At 44.2% G+C, this 23,225-nt stretch overlaps 2 protein-coding genes across 5 annotated transcripts in view; one reads left to right on the top strand and one right to left on the bottom strand.

Moving 5' to 3' along the window:
- Nucleotides 1–21,997, top strand: part of CCDC88C (coiled-coil domain containing 88C) — a 142,059-nt gene extending 120,062 nt beyond the window's left edge. For 2 of the 3 annotated variants that reach the window (XM_073578163.1, XM_073578162.1), the window contains exons 29-31: nt 17,550–17,848; nt 18,305–18,526; nt 19,763–21,997. In XM_073578163.1, coding sequence (XP_073434264.1) covers nt 17,550–17,848; nt 18,305–18,526; nt 19,763–20,668 — 1,427 coding nt within the window. In that variant the 3' untranslated portion in view covers nt 20,669–21,997. The remainder of the gene's footprint in view (nt 1–17,549; nt 17,849–18,304; nt 18,527–19,762) is intronic. The other variant, XM_073578164.1, reaches the window with a different exon arrangement.
- DGLUCY (D-glutamate cyclase) overlaps nt 1–23,225 on the bottom strand; it is a 227,913-nt gene that overhangs the window by 3,427 nt on the left and 201,261 nt on the right. The gene's annotated exons all lie outside the window — the stretch shown is intronic.

Genomic DNA, 23,225 nt, shown 5'->3' on the forward strand with positions numbered 1-23,225 from the left:
GAGGATGATCCCACAGCGGCTACGGGTCATAAAGTGGCATTTAAGCGAGTGAAGCGCCCTCACAGAATTTTTTCCTCTCACCCGGAGTTTGAGGACATAGTGCAGCGGCACAGAGAATGCACAGACAGGTGTTTCTCGGGTCAAAAGGCACTCAAAACAAGGTGTCTGTTTGCTCCGGACCTCCGTAAAAGATGGATCCTCCTGCTTCGCGCCCAGCCACTAAGACCCTGCTATCCGTCCCTGGTGTTTCCTCGATTAAGGATCCCACGGATCGCCTTATACAGAGCTTAGCTTGCTCAGTATATGAGGCGTCAGGGTTAGCACTCGCTCCCTCGTTCGCAGCAACTTGGGTAGCCAAGGCTATGGTATCATGGTCAGAAACATAAACGAGGTCACGCAGGAGCAGGATCTACCTGCGGAGATTTCAGAGGACGCAGGTCAGATGGCGACGGCTGGAGACTATATAATCAATGCGTTCTTGGATGCGGCCAATTGCTCGGCACTTGCTGCCGCTAATGCAATTTCGATCAGAAGAGCCGATTCTTCTTCTAAGAAGTCCTTGACTTCCCTGCCTTATCAGTGCGGCCACCTATTTGGGGAGAAGTTGGATCAACTTATCTCCGACTCCACAGAAGGAGGGAGCGGGTTTCTCCCTCAACAAAGGGTCAAACCGCTTTTTCGTCACCCATTTCAGGCACGTTTTTGGGCCTTTCGCAACACCAGGTGGACTACAGCGGCCAATTCCACCGCCTCAGGCCGCCCCAACCAGGATAAGGGAACGGCAGGTCTCATATAGAGCCAACCCATTATGGAGATTGCGTACTCAGCAGCCCAGATCGAGGGGACCCAGATCCCAAAGATCGTCGGCCAAATGACTCGAGGCCTTTACCAGACGACTCCGGCAAGGTGGGCGGCCGCCTACTCTGGTTTTCCACGTCTGGGCCAATGTTGCTCACGACGCATGGGTAAAGGAATTGGTGGCCTCAGGTTACAAAATAGAATTTGTCAGATACCCGCCAAGACTGTTTTTCTTTCCCGGCTTCCCAGAGGCCCAGGCAAAGGGCTCTATTGGGAGCCATCAAATCGCTCCAGCACAACGGAGTCATTGTTCCAGTGCCGGAACATGAAAAAAAATCAGGGGTTCTATTCCAACCTTTTTGCGGTTCCCAAAAAGGACGGGTCTGTCAGGCCTGTTTTGGACCTGAAGCTTCTGAACATATTCATCAGGATCAGACATTTCCGGATGGAGTCTCTCCAGTCAGTCATATCGGCCATGGAGCAGGGAGAATACTTGGCCTCAATAGATATCCAGGACGCATATCTGCATATTCCCATTTTTTTCTCCTCATCAGAGGTTTCTACGCTTCGCCATCAGCGATCAACATTTTCAGTTTGTAGCACTACCCTTCGGGCTAGCCACGGCCCCAGAGTGTTCACAAAGGTTATGGCAGTTGTCATGGCCATACGGCATTCTTGAGGCATAGTCGTCTTGCCTTATCTGGACGACCTCTCGGTCAAAGACCCTTCAATACGGGCATGCGAGGAGGAGTCCGGACACTTCGGCAACCAGTCCCTCATACCATCCGATCCGGGATGAGGAGTCTAGGGAAAATGGTGGCAGCAATGGAAGCAGTAACGTTCGCCCAGTTCCATCTTCACCCCCTGCAGCACGCCCTTTTGTCAGCTTGGGACAAGAATCCCTTCACGTTCTACCGGCAGTACCGACTGTCCTTTCAAGTCAGGCAGTCGCTCGGATGATGGATAACCAGTTCCTCTCTGACCCAGGGGAAACCCTTTCCCCCAGACCATTGGTTGGTGATGACAACCGATGCCAGTCTCCTCGGCTGGGGAGCAGTGTTTCGCCACCACACAATCCAGGGACGGTGGTCGCCACAGGAGGCTTGCCTCCCGGTCAAGTTATTGGAGATACGAGCAATTCGGCTGGCTCTGCAAAAGTTTCATCACTTTCTAGCAGGCCGCCCCGTCCGGATTCAGCCGGACAACGCCACGGCGGTGGCTTACATAATTCACCAAGGGGGCACCCGCAGCAGAGCAACCATGCGCGAGGTGGGGCACGTTCTGCAGTGGGCCGAAGCAAACCGCTCAGTGATTTTGGCTGTCCACATCCCGGGCATGGAAAATTGGGCGGCAGACCTCAGCCGGCAGGGTCTTGCGTCCAGAGAGTGGTCTCTACATCCCGAAGTCTTCTGGCAGATTTGTCAGCTGTGGGGAACTTCGGATGTGGACCGGATGGCATCCAGAGTGGACGCCAAGGTGCCCACATATGTCGCTCGGGCCAGGGACCTGCAGGCAATCGCTGTGGACGCATTGGTTCTGCCATGAAACCAGTTTCGCCTCCCATATCTATTTCCCCCGCTGCCACTACTTCCGCGGGTCATCAGGAAGATCAAGACGGAAGGGGTCCCGGCGATTCGGCTGGCCCCGTCAAGCGTGGTACGCAGATCTAATGCAGCGGCTCGCCGACGTTCCTTGGCGCCTGCCAGAGCGCCCAGATCTACTTTCTCAAGGGCCGATTTGCCACCCGAACTCAGGGGCCCTGTGTTTGACAGCATGGCCGTTGAATCTTGGACTCTAACCCAGGTAGGGTTCGGGAGCAAGGTGGTCGCTACAATGATTAGCGCCCGGAAGCCTGCTTCAGCACGAATTTTACCACCACACCTGGAAGGTGTTCTTTGCTTGGTGTCGAGGCCGCGGTGTTTCTCCGCGGAGATTCTCGATCCCCAACATCTTGACTTTTCTCCAGTCGGGCCTAGACTCGGGCTTAGCCCCAAGTTCCCTCAGGAGACCAATATCGGCCTTATCCGTTCTGTGCCAGCGCAGAATCGCTACCAATCTGCAGGTGAAGTCTTTCATCCAGGGAGTCTCCCTCTTGGTACCTCTCTATAAGGCGCCTATGGACGCTTGGGACCTTAACCTGGTCCTAAGTGTTCTGCAGGAAGCTCCAGTTGAACCGCTTCAGGATATCTCCTTGAGGTAACTTGGTGTTCCTAGTGGCCATCACTTCTACCATGCCGGTTTCAGAACTGGCAACACTATCCTGCCAAGCCCCGTTCCTCACTTTCCATAAGGATAAGGTGGTGCTCAGACCAGCCCCTCCTATTCTGCCGAAAGTCGTGTCCTCTTTTCATATTAATGAAGATGTTGTCTTGCCTTCATTTTGTCCAGCACCGGTGCACCGTGTGGAAGAGGCTCTTCACACGTTAGACATGGTAAGAGCCCTCCGGAGGTACGTGTCGAGGATGGCACCCTTTCGTCAGACGGACACGCTGTTCGTGCTCCCCGAAGGGCGCAGGAAGGGACTCGATGCCTCAAAATCGACCATAGCCAGATGGATTCGTTTGACTATTCAGGTGTCCTACCGCATTAGAGGCACGCCGATTCCAGCAGGGATCAGAGCGCACTCTACTCGGGCAGTGGGCGCCTCGGCACCAGGCTTCGATGGAACTTGCAAGGCAGCAACCTGGTCCAGCCTGCACACATTTGCCAAACATTATAATATTCATGCTCAGGCCTCGGCGGATGCGAGCCTGGGTAGAAGGATTCTCCAAGCAGCGGTGGCGCACCTTTAAACAAGAGGTGCATGTAGCTTGGATCGGTCCCACCCAGGGACTGCTTTAGGAAGTCCCACAGTATCTGTTTCCCCCAATGAGGCGAAGGAGAAACAGGGATTTTTGTGATAACTCACCGTAAAATCCTTTCCTCCGAGACGCTCATTGGGGGACACAGCACCCACCCTATTAGCCAGTTGGCTCTTGTTTTGTTTAAATTTATATGCATTTACTAATTTGATATAAGGGTGGTGTTTTGGACATGTTGTACCTGTATTAAGGCTGATTTTGTTGTCCTCCTACTGCTTTGGCACCAAACTGATTTCCGCCCGAAATAGGGGCGAGGATGTATACGGCGGAGAAGGCGCTAACCTCTTTTTTTCACTTAGTGTCAGCCTCCTAGCGGCAGAAGCATACACCCACAGTATCTGTGTCCCCAATGAGTGTCTCGGAGAAAAGGATTTTACGGTGAGTTATCACAAAAATCCCTGTTTCACTGGCTGTAGGTGGATATATAAAATGTTGAAACTTAAAGGGTTATTTCCAACTCCAAGATCCTATCCCAATATGTACACTGCTCAAAAAAATAAAGGGAACACTTAAACAACAGAATAAAACTGCAAGTAAATCAAACTTCTGTGAAATCAAACTGTCCACTTAGGAAGCAACGCTGATTGACAATCAATTTCACATGCTGTTGTGCAAAAGGAATAGACAACAGATGGAAATTATTGGCAATTATCAAGACACCCTCAATAAAAGGAGTGGTTCTGCAGGTGGGAACCACAGACCACATCTCAGTACCAATGCTTTCTGGCAGATGTTTTGGTCACTTTTGAATGTTGGTTGTGCTTTCACACACGTGGTGTCATGAGACAGACTCTACAACCCACACAAGTGGCTCAGGTAGTGCAGCTCATCCAGGATGGCACATCAATGCGAGCTGTGGCAAGAAGGTTTTCTGTGTCTGTCAGCGTAGTGTTCAGAGGCTGGAGGCGCTACCAGGAGACAGACCAGTACACCTACCAGGAGACGTGGAGGGGGCCGTAGGAGGGCAACAACCCAGCAGGACCGCTACATTCGCCTTTGTGCAAGAAGGAACAGGAGGAGCACTGCCAGAGCCCTGCAAAATGACCTCCAGCAGGCCACAAATGTGTCTGCACAAACGGTTAGAAACTGACTTCTTGAGGATGGTCTGAAGGCCCGACGTCCACAAATGAGGGTTGTGCTCACATATGTCCCTGTGGCCTGGTACTTATTGAACTGGGACATATGGACATATCCAGCACAGAGGCTGAACGCGCTTGATCGCCGCTGGGTGTCAGCTGATTCTGACACCCAGCATTCGGTGCCAGGAGCTCCTGCACTGCTTTGGGCAATTTAACTCCCTAATTGCTGCAACCAAACTTGATTGTAACATTTCAAGAGCAGGCAGAGGGAAGCAAGCCCCTCTGTACTTGGATCGGAGACCCCGCGACATCATTGCCATGGTGACCCTATGTCGTCATGATGACATCCAGGTCACCAGAGCTAGCAAAGTTGCTTGATCATGCTCAGAGCATGATCAGCAACTTAACCCCATCAGTGCAGTGCTCACAGTTTGCATAGCACAGTGAGGCTCCCGCATCCCCATGACATACAGCGATCAGCCTGCAAGAAATGAAAGTCCTAAATGGGACAAAGTAAAAAAGTTTAAAAATAAAAAAATCAATGGTTTGTACCCATAAATAAATATTTTTATGAAAAAGCAAAAATATACAAACAAAAGTACACATATTTGGTATCCCTGCGTTCAGAACAACCCGGCCTATTAAACTCTCATACTTAGTGAACACCGTAAAAAAAAAATAAGGCTTCATCATACGGGCGAAAAAAAGTGGAATAAAATGCGATCAAAAAGATGAATATAAATAAACATGTTTTCAGCCGTTTTGAGCCACGTGACGTCACACTTTCCGGCAACCTCGTCGCTACTTCAGCAGTGCTTCCGGCCGGAGCCTGCTGCTAGCTTCCATCACGGTGCCTCTTTCACAAACAGGGTCTCCGTGCACTTGTGCGAATTGCCACCATGGGAGGACGCTTCCCATACCCCGGCCTGATATATTGTAACCTCACACCATTCCACACTACCAGTACCCCTTTTTTTTATATTGTAGCGCAATGATTACATACTTCAATATAACTTTTTTAAAAATTGTGCTAATGTAAAGTAGATATCTTGGAAATATTTTATTAACTGTTTTGTGTGACATAACTCTGATTTAAAGGCATAAGAATTCAAAGTTTGAAAATTGCAAAAATTCTCCAAATTTTTGCCAGATTTGTGAAAAAAACAAACGTAAACACAAATCATATCGAAGAAATTTTACCACTATCATAAAGTACAATATGTCAAGAAAAAACATTCTCAGGATCAGTTGGATCCATTAAAGCGTTCCAGAGTTATTACCTCATAAATTGACACTGGTCAGAATTGTGAAAATTGGCACGGTCATTAATGTGCAAACCACCTTAGGGGATGGTAAAGGGGATATTATTAGCAAGTACCTTCAATTAGGAATGTAGTATAGTTTTTCTGATTCGCTATGTCTCTTTCCCCGTGTGCAGGCATTGCAGTACCTTAGGTTATCCATGGTAATGACCACTAGCAACTAGCTAACCAACCGTCACTATATCAGTAGTCATAACCATGGATACCTAAAGTCCTGCAATGCCTGCACATGAGGAAAGAAACATAGCGAATCAGTAAAACTGTACTACATTTCTAATTGGAGGTATTTGCTAATATTATTACACCAACTACATATTACAAGCAAAATGCTGCAGGAGAGAAGAGCGCAAATAGGGTCTTATCCGAGGTTAAAATAATCCTTTGATGAGTTTGCAATCACCTGATTTTTATATCAAGGCATATAGACACATCCGAGTCACAAGCTGCAGCGGATCCACGGGTCAAACTGATGACCAAATCGTAGTATAATAGGGAAAAATTGTGGTTCTCATCCGCACTGCTATCCAAATAACGGTCCAGTCATACTATGGACAGAGATACTATAGCACCTCCTGAGGAAGAAGTCCTGTAGACTTTGAAACGCGTTGAGAGAATAAAACACCATTTCTTCACCATCTACATGACTGGTCTATTATTTGGATAGCAGCACGGATAATAACCACATTTTTTTCCCTATTATACTACCTACTACATATTGGGATAGGATCTTGGAGATGGGAATACCCCTTTAAGAAATCTTAATCAACAATCAACATTCTGTGGCTGCTCATTTTTTATTTCAGAACAAGCTGAACAACCACAAAGCAGTGAATTGTCTAAGTAGCACTTGGTATCCATAGTGGTCAGTGTCTGTGATATGTGGATTGCTCTGGTGGTGAAACAATAAGTACAAGATGTGGGTAATCTATCCAATAGTGTCTGCATTCACTAAGGTCACAAAGACCAATGGATTTTTGTCTGTTTCAGTGTTGAAATGGGGATAATGGTGATGTGTCTGACACAAAAACCTGTCCTATAATGATCTGAATGTTTTGCTTGTAACTAAAGCTTCCAGTACAGGGGAAGCTGTTATCTGTTACTTGGTCTCCTCTTCTTCACACCTGGGAATAGTTGCGTGTGCTAAGGGTGGTAAAGGTCCAGGTCTCTGCTGATCGTGGGGCAGCTTTTTAAGATGAAAGCAGAAATATACCAGAAATAGAGAGAAGAGATGAAGGTAATACCCAATACTCAATAACAACTCCCATAGTCTACAACCATAAACAGCGTCGGACTGGAACACCTTGGGCCCACCAGAGAAAATCATTCTTGGGGCCCACTATGTAGCTGCATAGAGTTAAATACCAGACCACCAATTGTGCGGTAAAACACGCTAATATCTGGGTATAATATAAGGTTGTACATGTCTTAATTATGTAGCAGGAGTTGGGGTAGCCCCCTCATAGAATATAAAGCAGCCCCCTCATAGAATATAATGTAGACCCCTCATAGAATATAATGCAGCCATCTCATAGAATATAATACTGCCCCCCTCATAGGGTATAATGCACCCCCTCATAGGGTATAATACTGCCCCCTCATATGGTATAATACTGCCCCCTCATAGGGTATAATACTGCCCCCCTCATAGGGTATAATACTGCCCCCCTCATAGGGTATAATACTGCCCCCCTCATAGGGTATAATGCACCCCCTCATAGGGTATAATACTGCCCCCCTCATAGGGAATAATGCACCCCCTCATAGCGTATAATACTGCCCCCCTCATAGGGTATAATACTGCCCCCCTCATAGGGTATAATACTGCCCCCCTCATAGGGTATAATGCACCCCCTCATAGGGTATAATACTGCCCCCCTCATAGGGTATAATACTGCCCCCCTCATAGGGTATAATACTGCCCCCCTCATAGGGTATAATGCACCCCCTCATAGGGTATAATGCACCCCCTCATAGGGTATAATGCACCCCCTCATAGGGTATAATACTGCCCCCCTCATAGGGTATAATACTGCCCCCCTCATAGGGAATAATGCACCCCCTCATAGGGAATAATACTGCCCCCCTCATAGGGAATACTGCTATATAGATATATAGATATAGAGTTAGATAGATATAGATAGAAAGATAGATGTAGAAATAGATATAGAGATAGATAGTAGATAATGGATAGATAGATAGAGAGAGAGAGATAGATAGATAGAGATAGATAGAGAGAGAGAGAGAGATAGAGATAGATATAAAGATAGATAGAGATAGATATAAAGATAGATAGAGATAGATAGAGATAGATATAAAGATAGATATAGAAAGAAATATAGATAGATAGATCGATAGGTAGATAGATATAGAGATAGATAGAAAATAGATAATGGATAGATAGATATAGAGAGATAGCTATAGATAGAAAGATATAGAGATAGATAGATAGATATATAGATAGAGATAGATAATAGATAGAGATATGCAGATATAATAATAATAATAATATAGACATATATAGATAGATATAGAGATAAATATATATAGATGGCTATAAATAAAAATAGATATAGAGATATATATAGAGATATATATAGAGATAGATATAGAGATAAGATATAGAGATAGATAGATATAGAGACAGATAGATATAGAGAGATAGATATAGAGATAATAGCTAGATATAGAGATATGTATAGAGATAGATAGATATAGAGTTAGAAAGATAGATAGATATAGAGAGAGATATAGAGATAGATAGAGATAGCTAGATAGATAGATGGATAGATAGATATAGATGATAGATATAATAGATAGATATAGAGATAGATATAGAGATAGATGGATAGATCAATAGATAGATAGATAAAGAGAGATAGAGATAGATAGATAATGAGATATAGAGATAGATATAGAGATATAGTGTTAGATAGAAAGATAGATAGATAGATATGGATATAGAGATAACAGATAGATATAGAGATAGATAGATAGATATAGAGATAGATAGATATAGAGATAATATATAGATAGCTATAGAGAGAGAGATATAGAGATAGATATAGAGAGAAACAGATATAGATATAGAGATAGATATAGAGATACAGTAGGTAGATAGATATAGAGATAATAGATATAGAGATAGATAGATATAGATATAAAGATAGATAGAGAGCGGTAGATAGAGAGAGATAGATATAGAGAGAGATAGATACAGAGATCGATAAATAGATAGAGAGAGATATAGATAATAGATAGAGATAGATAGATAAAGATAGATAATAAATATAGAGATAACAGATAGATATAGAGATAGGTAGATATAGATAATAGAGATAGCTAGATAGATAGACATAATAGATAGATAGATATAGAGATAGATAGAAAGATAGATATAGAGATAGAAAGATAGATATAGAGAGAGCGATAGATAGATAGAGATAGAGAGAGAAAGATAGATAGATATAGAGATAGATATAGAGATAGAAAAACAGAGAGATAGATATAGAGATAGAGATAAATAGATAGATATAGAGCGAGATATAGAGAGAAATAGATATAGATATAGAGATAATAGATATATATAGAGATAGATAGATATAGATATAGAGAGAGATAAATACAGAGAAAAGATATAGAGATAAATAGATAGAGAAAGATAGATATAGAGATATAGAGATAGAGCGATAGATAGATATACAGAGAGAGAGATATAGAGATAGATATAGAGAGAAATAGATATAGATATAGAGATAGATATAGGGATAGATAGAGATAGATATATAGATATAGATATAGAGATAGATATAGAGATAGAGCGATAGATAGCGAGAGATATAGATATAGAGATAGATAGATACAGAGAAAAGATATAGAGATAGATAACGGATAGATAGATAGATAGGTATAGAGATAGATATAGATATTAGATAGATATATATATATATATATATATATATAGATAAAGATAGATAGATATAGATGGTAGCTAGATAGATAATAAATATAGAGATAGAGTAAGATAGATAGATATAGAGATAGATAGATAGACATAATAGATAGATATAGAGATAGATAGATAGACATAATAGATAGATATAGAGATAGAGATAGAAAGATAGATATAAAGAGAGCGATAGATAGAGATAGAAATAGATAGATATAGATAATGGATAGAGATAGATATAGAGATAGATATAGATAATAGATAGAGATAGAAAGATAGATAGATATAAGAGAGATAGAAAGAAAGATAGATAGATAGATACAGATAGAGAGAGCGAGAGAGATATATAAAAAAAAAAAACAAAACACAATACTCACCTCTCCTCCTCGCTCCCACGCTGATTCCGGCAGCCGGCTTCAGTGTCAGGAGCTGCCCCCTCTGCCAGACACACAGCGGGTGCGCGATGTAGTGACGTCATCGCGCACTGGCTGTGAGCCAGGAGCAGAGAGGACTGAGGGCGGCGCCGGCCCTGATTTACAGCTGTAGTCTGCAGAGCGGCTTACTGGGCTGGGGGCGGGGCCTCTGGGGGTGGAGACTGTGAAATGATATTCACTGCTTCACAGTGAATATTCATTTCTCTTTAGCAGCGGGGACAGGGGCTCCTGCCTCCTGACACCCGCTGCTACTCCGCTGGCAGGGGCCCCCATAGCAGCTGCATGGTGTGCCACACACCACTGGCTGGGGGCCCCTGGAACAGCGGGGGCCCTAGGCAACTGCTGGCCCTGTATGCCAGCAGGTGCCAGGGCCCAACAGATGCCAGGGCCCACCGGAGAATCCACCGGTTCTCCGGTGGGCCAGTCCGACGCTGACCATAAAGACTTTGCCACCAGTTCCATAATCTCTTACAGCCAATACCCCCCTCTGAGAACCACAACGCGCAAGTCAATCCTTCCCTGTCGCTACACACCTTCACGCCTCAATTTCTAAACCTTCTAAACAACTTTGCACACAAAATGACAACAAGCTGTCTGCTCATACCTCGCACAATCCACCTACTCCACACATAAAACCCACAACCCCTTGTAATCCAAGTTCACTCTCTCTGGAGCACTAGTAAACACTTGTTCTATCAATAATAATCCCCATATCATTCACAACATCTTTACTTCCCACAATCTACCCATCCTTGACCTCACCTGAAAAGGCCACACATCCAATAACACAGTGTTCCCCCACTCCAGTCCTCAAGAGCCACAAACAGGTCACGTTTTCAGGATTTCCTTAGTATTGCACAGGTGATGTAATTATTGCATGTGGAGGTGATGCAATTATCACCTGGGCAATACTAAGGAAATCCTGAAAACATGAGCTGTTGGTGGCTCTTGAGGACTGGAGTGGGGGAACACTGTGTCTTAAGGCCCCTTCACACATAGCGACGCACCAGCGATAACGATCCGACCTGGCAAAGATCGCTGTTGCGTCGTTACATGATCGCTAGATAGCTTTCAAACAGTCCAATCTCATCAACGACGCAAGACAGATCAGCGATCTGCATAACGATCTCGTTGGTCATTGAGTACCTTTCACACAACTTTATTGTAACCGATTCAGACCTGTATCCCTGAGCTCTGCGTCGCTCGTCATTTTTAAGCTTCAAACACAGCGATGAGTGCTGGCCAGCGGGACGCCAACGATGGAAAAATGGACCTGCTCATTCTAGCTCGATCAGCGATAGCCAGCGGGGGGTCCGGTCGCCGCTACATTTCACACTTAGCGATATCGCTGTTGCGTCACAATATCGGTGACGCTCGAGCGATATCGCTAGCGATCTCGCTATGTGTGAAACCCCCTTAACACATCCTCAAAAACCACAAACGTATGAACCCCTAAAATATAACTTTTAATTAGAAAGTTAAAACCGAAGACCTCGCAAGTCTATATTATTCAGATATGTACGCAATACAAAAAAGTAAACAAAAAAAAAACCAGATAAATAAGGGTCTTAAACAGGGAGCAATAAATCACACTGTGTGCAGACTAATAAGCCCTAGAATTTCCTATTGGATTCCCTGCCTGCCAGCAGAGGTTGGCACCCTAAGTTTCTACAGTTTGGCGCCTCAGCTCATCGGCATATTTCCCTTTGGACCCTAATACACCCCCAAAAAGTGCAGCACGGGTGTCATCCCATCCTCTCTCCTTCTGTACCAGTCGTGACTTGTATTGTTTAAGATTACTGTACTTGTTTTTTTACTATGTATACCCCTCCTCACATGTAAAGCGCCATGGAATAAATGGCTCTATAATAATAAATAATAACCAGATATAGAACAGTGCAATTCAATTACAGTGATCAAAAATGGAATTCCACTAAAAGGAAGCAATGAGTACTTTATCACTAATGTCATTCCTTCATTCATACATAACAAGATTTGTTATATATGGTATAGTAACCAGTGATCCCTTGTTGTGGCCTGAAAAGGAGGTTGGTATCTTATGTTAGAGAAAAATCAAGCTTACAAAAGGTTTATCAGATACATGAATAAATAAAAAAACACCAGCATTTCAGACTGATGCAGAGTATGTGATCCCAAGTCACTGATTCATAATATAAACCTCAATTTATAGCAGGTGACATGAGATCACCAAAGTAGAAGGGGAAGGAGGTATAGAAGAGAATTGCCACAGACTTCCATCGCATAACATTTTATATAGCAGAAAATGATATCTAGAAAGAAACATCAGGACAAATAATATACTTATCTTATATTCAGCTGGACCCATATTGCAGCTCATACATATCAGAAGTCCCTTTCAGCTGGACCCATAGTGTAGGGTCGCACATATCAAAGACCCAATGTGTTTCTCTCCAAAAGTACTGGGGTTCGTCAGGAATCATTGGAAGGATTCTGTGGCCACATGCAATCACTAGTTACTATATAATCTATAACAAATCTTGTTATGTAGGAAGGAAATGATGATATATGTGATAGAGTACTCATTGATTCCTTTTAGTGGAATTCCATTTTTGGTCACAACAAGTGAACTGCACTGTTATATACAGTGGGGAAAAAAAGTATTTAGTCAGTCAGCAATAGTGCAAGTTCCACCACTTAAAAAGATGAGAGGCGTCTGTAATTTACATCATAGGTAGACCTCAACTATGGGAGACAAACTGAGAAAAAAAAATCCAGAAAATCACATTGTCTGTTTTTTTTTCATTTTATTTGCATGTTATGGTGGAAAACAAGTATTTGGTCAGAAACAAAATTTCATCTCAATACTTTGTGATATATCCTTTGTTGGCAATGACAGAGGTCAAACGTTTTCTGTAAGTCTTCACAAGGTTGCCACACACTGTTGTTGGTATGTTGGCCCATTCCTCCATGAAGATCTCCTCTAGAGCAGTGATGTTTTTAGCTTTTCGCTTGGCAACACGGACTTTCAACTCCCTCCAAAGGTTTTCTATAGGGTTGAGATCTGGAGACTGGCTAGGCCACTCCAGGACCTTGAAATGCTTCTTACGAAGCCACTCCTTCGTTGCCCTGGCGGTGTGCTTTGGATCATTGTCATGTTGAAAGACCCAGCCACGTTTCATCTTCAATGCCCTTGCTGATGGAAGGAGGTTTGCACTCAAAATCTCACGATACATGGCCCCATTCATTCTTTCATGTACCCGGATCAGTCATCCTGGCCCCTTTGCAGAGAAACAGCCCCAAAGCATGATGTTTCCACCACCATGTTTTACTGTAGGTATGGTGTTTGATGGATGCAACTCAGTATTCTTTTTCCTCCAAACACAACAAGTTGTGTTTCTACCAAACAGTTCCAGTTTGGTTTCATCAGACCATAGGACATTCTCCCAAAACTCCTCTGGATCATCCAAATGCTCTCTAGCAAACTTCAGACGGGCCCGGACATGTACAGGCTTAAGCAGTGGGACACATCTGGCACTGCAGGATCTGAGTCCATGGTGGCGTAGTGTGTTACTTATGGTAGGCCTTGTTACATTGGTCCCAGCTCTCTGCAGTTCATTCACTAGGTCCTCCCGCGTGGTTCTGGGATTTTTGCTCACCGTTCTTGTGATCATTCTGACCCCACGGGGTGGGATTTTGCGTGGAGCACCAGATCGAGGGAGGTAATCAGTGGTCTTGTATGTCTTCCATTTTCTAATTATTGCTCCCACAGTTGATTTCTTCACTTCAAGCTGGTTGGCTATTGCAGATTCAGTCTTCCCAGCCTGGTGCAGGGCTACAATTTTGTTTCTGGTGTCCTTTGACAGCTCTTTGGTCTTCACCATAGTGGAGTTTGGAGTCAGACTGTTTGAGGGTGTGCACAGGTGTCTTTTTATACTGATAACAAGTTTAAACAGGTGCCATTACTACAGGTAATGAGTGGAGGAAAGAGGAGACTCTTAAAGAAGAAGTTACAGGTCTGTGAGAGCCAGAAATCTTGATTGCTTGTTTCTGACCAAATACTTATTTTCCACCATAATATGCAAATAAAATGAAAAAAAAAGCAGTCAATGTGATTTTCTGGATTTTTTTTTCTCAGTTTGTCTCCCATAGTTGAGGTCTACCTATGATGTAAATTACAGACGCCTCTCATCTTTTTAAGTGGTGGAACTTGCACTATTGCTGACTGACTAAATACTTTTTTTCCCCACTGTAGCTGGTAAATGGGATGATACCTGTGCTGCACTTTGTTAGGGGTGTATTAGGGTCCAAAGAGAAAACCGCCAACGAGCAGAAGCGCCATACCATAGAAACTTAAGGTACCAACCATTAGGGAATGATAGGGCTTATTAGTCCGCACACAGTGTGATTTAAGACCCTTATTTATCTGTTTTGTTTTTTCTGCCTACATTTTTTTGTATTGTGTATATATCTGACTAATATAGACTTGCAAGGTCTTCTGTTTCAACTTTCTAATTAAAAGTTATATTTTAGGCGTTCATACGTTTCTGGTTTTTGTGCTTGATTGGGACCTCAATCTTATAAGTGTTTTTTGGTTAATCTATAACACATCCTCCCCTGCTGCACCTCACCCTGGCAAAGAAAACTTGGTGGAGGAGTTACCCTTCTCCTTTATAACCATTGCACCTTCACCCTCTTAGTTTTAAGGGCACTTTGTCCATATACAATCTCCCTCCAACCCACCCTTCGATAACAACCCCCCCCAGACCTTTATCCACCACTTCACCACCCAATTTCTACTCTTTCTCGCCACAAACATTCCCACTGACATCGCACCCCATTTCAACATCCAGTCCCTCACATACCAGTCCCCAACACAGTCCACTCACATTCTCAGCCCTTTCCTCTTCAATCGCCCCAAGGTCCGGCAAGAACCACCCCCCTTCCCCAGAAACTTCACACACTCTAGGAGTCTCTTCTATCATTGTAAACCATCTCTTTACTCCATTACAGTCACATCAGCTACTGACTGAGCTGCCCCTTTCTAAGGGTCCGGTCACATTTAGAGATGCACCAGCGATCCCGACCATGATACGACCCGGTCAGGATCACTGGTGCATCGCTAAATGGTCGCTAGTGAGCTGCTAAACAAGCAGATCTCACCAGCAACGTAGCAGCAGTCGGCGGTCGTTACTTACCTGTCAGACGTGGCGATGAAGACGTCCAAGCGTCCTTCGTCGCCGCCGATGAGAAACGGCCCAGGACGTTCTCGCGCGATCAGCGATAGCCAGCGGGGGAGCCGGTTGGAGGTAAGTGTCACATATAGCGATATCGGTATATCACAAAATCGGTGACGCTTAAGCGATATCGCTAGCGATCTTGCTTAGTGTGACGGGGCCTTTACATGGCAAAAGGCAACAACACTATAGACAACCGAGACACATCAATCACAAATAAAACCACACCACAGTTACAGAGCGGTGATGGAATAAAAAAAACACTTGCAGGAAGATTCACTTTGAATGGCTTGTTTGAATTTAGTGAAGTCTGCCCTCATTGATTCTAAACAGGACAACTTAACTTTTCTTATGTTTTCTGCAGTCCTAGAGTTCAAACCACTTATTCAGTCCTTTAATTGCTCCCTCTAACCACTTTCAGTTTTTCAGAACACAACAGACTCTGCATAACAGACCAGTCTCCTTCCCCCATAACCCTTTGTCCCAGCCTCGCTCCTCACCATTTCTAAGCTGGACAGTGTCCTAAACCCATCTCTTCATTGACCTTTGGTGTCTTCCCTTCTACTTTCATACATGGAACAATCGCACCAATCTGGAAGATCCATCCCTTGATTTAATCTCTACATCCACTTATCACCCCATATAGCTTCTCCTGTTCTCCTCCCGCAGCACATCCACATTAAACTTTCGTCCCATCTCTCATCCAACTCACTATCCAGCTTCTGTCTGCACCACTCCTCTGAAACTGCCCCAATCAAAATGACCAACCACAGAGCTAACAGACAAGACTCTGCAAATGTCTTCAATGCTCCCATTTCTCCAGAAAATTAAACCACTAAAAATGATTTACAAGACTGTCCATAATCTGTCTCCTCCATATATCTCCAAACTGAACTCTTGCAACCTCCCAAGTCCTCCTTCTCTCCTCCACACTCACACATTCCTCACCCATTCCCCCCAAAGTTATGCCACAAGTCTCCTCCATCCTCCTCTACCGTGAGTCCTGTGTCTGCCAGCAGTAAAGCCTCCTGACACCACTTGTGTGTGGGGAATTCTCACAATTTTACCTATCATCACTGTCATGAGCAAACAATGGGATCTAAAGTTCCTCCAAGAACAACTTGTCCCATCATCTAGGACAATGTGGTAATTATGCTCCCTCCCCCATGATAGTGACCAGGTAACAAGGCCAAAGTGAGAACTAAATGTTTATGTAAACAAAACATTGATGTTTTAGAAACTCCTCGGATCTCAGTCCCATTGAGAACCTGCAATGAATCCTCAAAAAGCGACAAACAAAACCCAGAAAGGCCCGTACACACCACCACCATATAGTCAATACAAGTACCAAGAGTATTCAGTGGGGCTGTTCAGACATATTTGTTTTCACAGACCCAATCTGCACATTATATCACAATTTTTTTTTCTTGTAAGTTTCCAACGTAGATGAGACAAGAACGGGCTGTCACCAGTCATGGTTTGGCTAAGAAGCTGCTATCCAGCTGCCGGAGCGAAAAGCAGAAGTCTGTAGAATAAGAGGCAGTGCTGCTGGGAATATTCAGTCTTACTGACAAATATATCATGTATAATCAAAAAGCTGAACACCTGAAAATGTTTCCAATGTGACTTCAATAACTATAAAAATCTCACATAAAAAAAAACCGAAAAAAAACCCCGCATATCTTACTTTGGTAAAACCAAAATTTGGCTGATCCTCAATACTTTGCACCACAACTGTATATAATGGCTATATTTTATTAAAATAGCCAAAAAGAAAACTCAGAGTCAAGCCTGTATTGTAAGAATGCAATAAGAATTTCTATCAGAAGCCAGAAATTGTGGGTGAGCAAGACACAGGATAATTAGTGAATCTGTCTTGTTTTTTTTTCCTAGGTTCTTCAAGTTTCCCTCCAGGACGACCAGACAGTACGAGCAGCGATGATTTTGTCCCCACCCGGGAAGCTGCTACTTTCCATAGAGATGGCTATGTTGGGCAGACTAGCTCCACCATGCTGGGTTCTGGCCATAAACTAGACACTTCTTCTACCCCAAATAGTCTGGTGTCTAGCACCAATCCTGAGAGTAGACCGCCGAGCCACGCACAGCTGAGGCTGCGATCAGGGTCTCCGAGCAGTGAAATGGTGACTTTAAAAGAGTTTCTGGAGGAAAGTAATCAGCTGTCTCTTCCCACGGTAAGTATCGATATACTACACTGACCATGGAAATGCTATGGTCAGGCCTCTTACCTGGAGCTGGAATGAAATGCTCCACTAATTTAATTACTTTCATATAAAGTTGATTTTCATCCTGAAATGTAGTAGTTTGATGTAAAATAAATTAACAGCAGTCACAGCCTGAGCTGCATTCACAATCCTACCGCCTCCCACTTCCCATTGCTCACTGTTGTCCTGTAGTCGGAGGTGCAGCTTCTGTCTGTTCCGCTCTCATTGTCTATGTTTTATGCAGATGGGAGCCAGTGATGGGCGATGGTAGTTCCTGGACACTGACACTTAGCTGGAAAGCAGCTCTGTTATAAGATTGGAGTTATTTATCAATTATCTGTAAGCACAGAGGTGCAGATGGCAGATTGTTTGCTTTTCTATGGGAAGTTGATAATGCGTGCTCTTACGCCCCCGTCTCTCCTTCAGAAACGGCACAATATAATTGACAGCCAGCTCATCACCCTTCAGGAGTTTCTGTTAGAGGCCGAGTCCCTACACCCTTCCTCTTCTTCCCCATCTCCCACATTTCACTTCAAGGAAACTTCAGAATCATCGTCGAGAACCTCGTCGCCATCCATCGACAACAGCGCTTGGAGGCCTCATGTGGACCACACAGACAGAAGAGTGACCTCGCTATATATCCCCAGGGTACTCCGCAGCAGTTATCTGTCCTCCATCTCCTCACAACACCCCGTCTGCATGTCTAACATTCACTAGAGAAGGGGCCTTTAGTAACCTGCTGGGCCACTCCTCTGTGGGGGTCTCTCTCAGCAAAGTGTGCACATTAACATGGTGGTATGAGGTGGACGATCTACTCTTCACCCTGGGCGAATGTGGCATTTACTAATCTATTCATCTCTGACTAATGTTTCAGCATTCCTGACTGGTTTATGTTCTGCCTAGATAATTCGGGATGGTAAGGCGGGTGGTACCGACAACGATTTTGGTTTTATGGGACCAAATACGTGGAAGCTTCTGCTCCACTTAAGACGGTCATGTTGCTTGCACTCAGTTCACTCATGGATTGAATGTGCGTTTTTTTTTTTGTTTGTTTTTGTTTTAATACAACTTTCAGTTGTAGAAACCACACTGCATAACGAAACTTCCTGGCCATCCAGGTTTATGCAATGGATTCAGAATACGGCATATTTTCGGGCCAGAATTGAATTCTTATAGAGAATGTGCAATAAGGGCCCAATGATTGACTTTGGCAGGAGCAGGCTATAGAAAACCCAAGGATGGGATGTGCACTAAACTGTGTGAGTAGAGATTTCAAAGTGCAACTTAATGTAAATGTTCACAGGTCACAGATTTTCCATATTGGGACAGTAAAATGCGGCTTATTGTTTTTTGGAGAGGGTCACACAATCTGCTACTTGAATTTTTTCACAATCACGGTAGGACAATACTTTGTGCAGAATGAGAGCGGATTTCATCCTTTGCAATGGAAAGTGTAAAATCTGCACCACGATTGTAAGTTATTCCAAATCCATAGGATGAGGTATAACATACTGATCGATGGGGGTCAGACCGACCCCAAGAACAGGCCTCTGCCAGGTTTACATCTTAATGGAGCAGAGTTCGAGCACGAAGACCACCACCAATCGTCTGGCGATAACAGAGTACAAAAAAAACAAAAAACTAAAAGGACGTTCTCAGTATACAAGGAGCTTCAGATCAGACTTTGCACATCATTAAAACTTCCCTATAAGCTTGACAGTGGATAGGTGATAATTTATGTAGACTGAAATATCTTTGGCAGATTTTTTACTTCCAGCTGGTGTGTATTTGGGTACCGGCCGAAGCAACAACAATCTTGTTAAGACAACTGACTAATCTTTCTGTTTGTTTGTTTTTTTGTGTTTTTTTTCTCTTTTGGTGTAGGATGCGGCCAGTGGTCGGGATAACATGGTGGCCAATTATCTCAAGAAGATTGGTGACTCTTCTGACTTTGGAGGCCCAGTAGTCCAGGCCAGTTATACTGACTTTCAATGCACGGCACCAAACTGTGTTAATCTATCAGCCAAATTATCCGGAGATGCCAAACCCGGGAGGCCGGGACAATATGTCAAGCCGAACCTGCGACCGACAGATCCTACAACAAACCAATTGACATCTCTTAGACAAACCCAAATCCAGCAACCTATCACCACATCCAAGCAAGTTCCTGAACCTCAGCAGCCAGGGTCCATGGCCAGCAGAAACGGCTCTCTGAGTAGGGCTTTCAGCTTGGCTACTGCAGATCTTCTAAAGGCCAATGGTCCAGATCTGACCCGTACGGAGAAACCAGAATTTGAAACTCCTCAGCTAAAAGACTTTAGTAGCCATATCCTACGAACATCTACACCCACTGGCTCTCCAAGTGACAGACTGCACTTGAACAGGATGCCCAACCCAGCAAAAAGTGAAGATCTGCGCAGCCGATCTCTAGATACGCGACGCCTGTCACTGGCCATCTCCAAAGAAGACAAGACACTACAAATCGCTTTATCCAGCAGCTCCTTGCAGCAGTCGTACACGTCAACCCAAACTGCAGGCAGAGGAAGGCCAAGACCCAGCTTGCGATACGGAGAAGTGGCAATGGTCTCACCAGTGCGACCCATATCCAGTATCCCTGACTTGGAAGGTCAGACTGGAACTGTTAACCCTAAACCACCAAGTTCGTCTGACTGCCATCCCTTAGTGACCACTGAAGATGACCCCAACAAAACCTCCCCAAAAAGTACCCCTGCCTCCCCGGACTCCACCGTCGACCCACAAACAGTCTGGTATGAATATGGTTGCGTGTGACAGTCAGAAACAACGTTGGGCATTAGGATATAGGACTATAAGCGTTCTTATGTACACTATGAAATCTGAGCAAACACTGGAGTGTGGGCTGCTTTTTAGCTGCACATGTCAGAACTGCTGCTGGTACCTGTGTAATCGCTTCCTGTGGGGTCTACAAGCTGTGATTAACGGCTGGTAGGTACTATTGGCAGCACAAGTCCTAATTTGCCTACACCATGGTCAGTGGGGACAGTAACCTTTCTTTTTAGAGGAGCCGCCTCTTATTTATTCCCTACGTCATAGTAATTGTGAATGAAGAGATGAGAGCTCATGTCTGCGCGCTTCATTCTGATCTTGCACTTTCTCCATCTACTTTCCTCTATTCTATAGATTAATTCAGAATTTTAACATAAAAGAAACTATTGTTAAATTTATTGGATGCATTTACTACTGAATATTCTGTGGCGCTGGGATCAGTCACTGGCTGCCCTCTTGTGTATATAGAGATACTGGGAGAACATGTCTGCTGTATACAATTGTTCCCAGGTCTATGACTGTGTAATGGTGACTTGGACATTATATCTGTCATTCTTTAGGAGTTGTATTAATATACTCTTACTACTGGATCAGAAATAGGAGCAAAAGCAAATAGAACGGGTCAATGCCCAAAGCAGACCCAAGTGGAAGCAAATAGACTGATGAACTGCTTAGGAGCGGCTCGATACTTGGTGTCAAACAATCTACGAAGGTTACACCATCTACTCCAGTCACACTCAAAGCTGCATTCAACATTTTTCCACTAAATTAGGGGTGAAATGCATTTGACTTGGACACTGTGGAAACAATGCAGTGCTCAAATAGTTTTGTGATAGCAGCTCTAGCTGGGACTAGAGTATATTTTTTGTAAATTTATCATAAAGATGATTATATAAAGTCATCTACATGACGCTCGCTAATTTACGAGCGCCCCCTCTGCCCCGGACACGTGTGCACTTTGTCTCCATCCTTCTGCCTCCCAATGTACATAGCATGTAAATGATCGGACCGTAGAGCTTTGCTCTGTAAATATCCTTTTGAGATTTCATTAATTTTTGGATTGTGCTCGCTGACCGGTCACCAAGACATGCCACGATCGTCCCGAGCCAAAACAGAGTGGTGCTGTGTGTGGCCTTATTGAATTGTGATGAGCGCTGCAGGGGTTTTGTCACAATGTAATGCTGCAACCTCTTTCATGTCTTCACAACCAGTAAAATGAATGTTCGCCAACTGATCACTGTATGTTCCTACAGCTGAAAGTATAGAAACCGCCTCAACCATTGTAACATGGAAATAAATGTGTGGTTTCTGATATTTGGTGTTTATTTCCTTTGTGACGGTTAACTCATTTCCTAAGGACACACTGGGACTCACAAGGTGGGCAGCTAAATGCAGCGGTGATGCCCGATTCTACTATGGTTGCAGATAGCAAAACAGTCGAAATTACATGAACTCATATAGTGAATATTGTCAGCAGAAACTCTTCACTTCTACCTTGAATCTGGGGTTTATCTCAGGTCACAATCTACAAATAGAGAAAACTTTTCCCATCTGCACATTACAGGGACAGCAGATGAGTTCAGTTGAATTGGTGTAATGCTTCCTTTCACCAGTGGCAGTGCTGCAGGAAAATTTTAAGGATCGCTGCCAGGTTTCCTCTCCGATCACCAGCGATTTCAGAAGCAGAACATCCTTCAATCATAGTGTCAGTATAGGTGATAAGTGTGGCCCCAGGAACCACACCAACTACTAGGCCTGGGATCTGAAGCCCTTAGGGTATGTTTCCACGTTCAAGGTTCGTTCAGTATTTGCTGCGGATAGGACGCTGTGGATTGGATGCAGCGTACAGCCACAGCGTCCAATCCGCAGCGTCCAGATGTTACAGCATAGTGGAGGGGATTTTATGAAATCCCATATCCACTATGCGTTCAAAGATGCAGGTGGCAGACCTGCGCAACCAGACATGTGGCGTGTCTTTATAGACAGCAGCATGTCTATCTTGTGGAGACGCTCACTCTCCGCAAAGACAAATAACACAGTCTATGTAATAGGATGTGGTGATTCCGCATGTGTTCAATGAACACATGCGGAATCACCGTGCGTACAAAAGGGGGCAGCGCTTTGGGAGGAGCAGGTATCCGCTGCGCTCAAAGCGCTGACAATCCTGACCATGGACACGTACCCTCATTCATTTTTACTGCCAACCCACACTTCGGATGAGTGTGAATAGGCTGTTCGTGTCATGGTCATGAATGACCAACAGTGACATTCACTGTTTCCAGACTTTTTGTATACTGAAAAACTAAAGAAAAAAAAAAGATGTGCAATAGATTCCTCTGTATAGTGTAATTCGCAGATTACATCATCAGGTCAGGTCACTGAGGAGGCAGCTGAGCAGACCTCACTTAATACCCGGCCCTGTGCTGTTTACACAAATGCTACATAATGCAGCTGTCGGCAGCACAAAGCATAGAACGGCCAGAAAGGAGCTGGCGGTAAAGAAGAACTGCAGTATAGAGGAGAGCAAATCAAATGTGGAGGC

This window comes from Dendrobates tinctorius, unplaced genomic scaffold (genome assembly GCF_039654945.1).
Source record: "Dendrobates tinctorius isolate UK_male_01 unplaced genomic scaffold, ASM3965494v1 ptg000058l, whole genome shotgun sequence".
NCBI classification, from domain to species: Eukaryota; Metazoa; Chordata; class Amphibia; order Anura; family Dendrobatidae; genus Dendrobates; species Dendrobates tinctorius.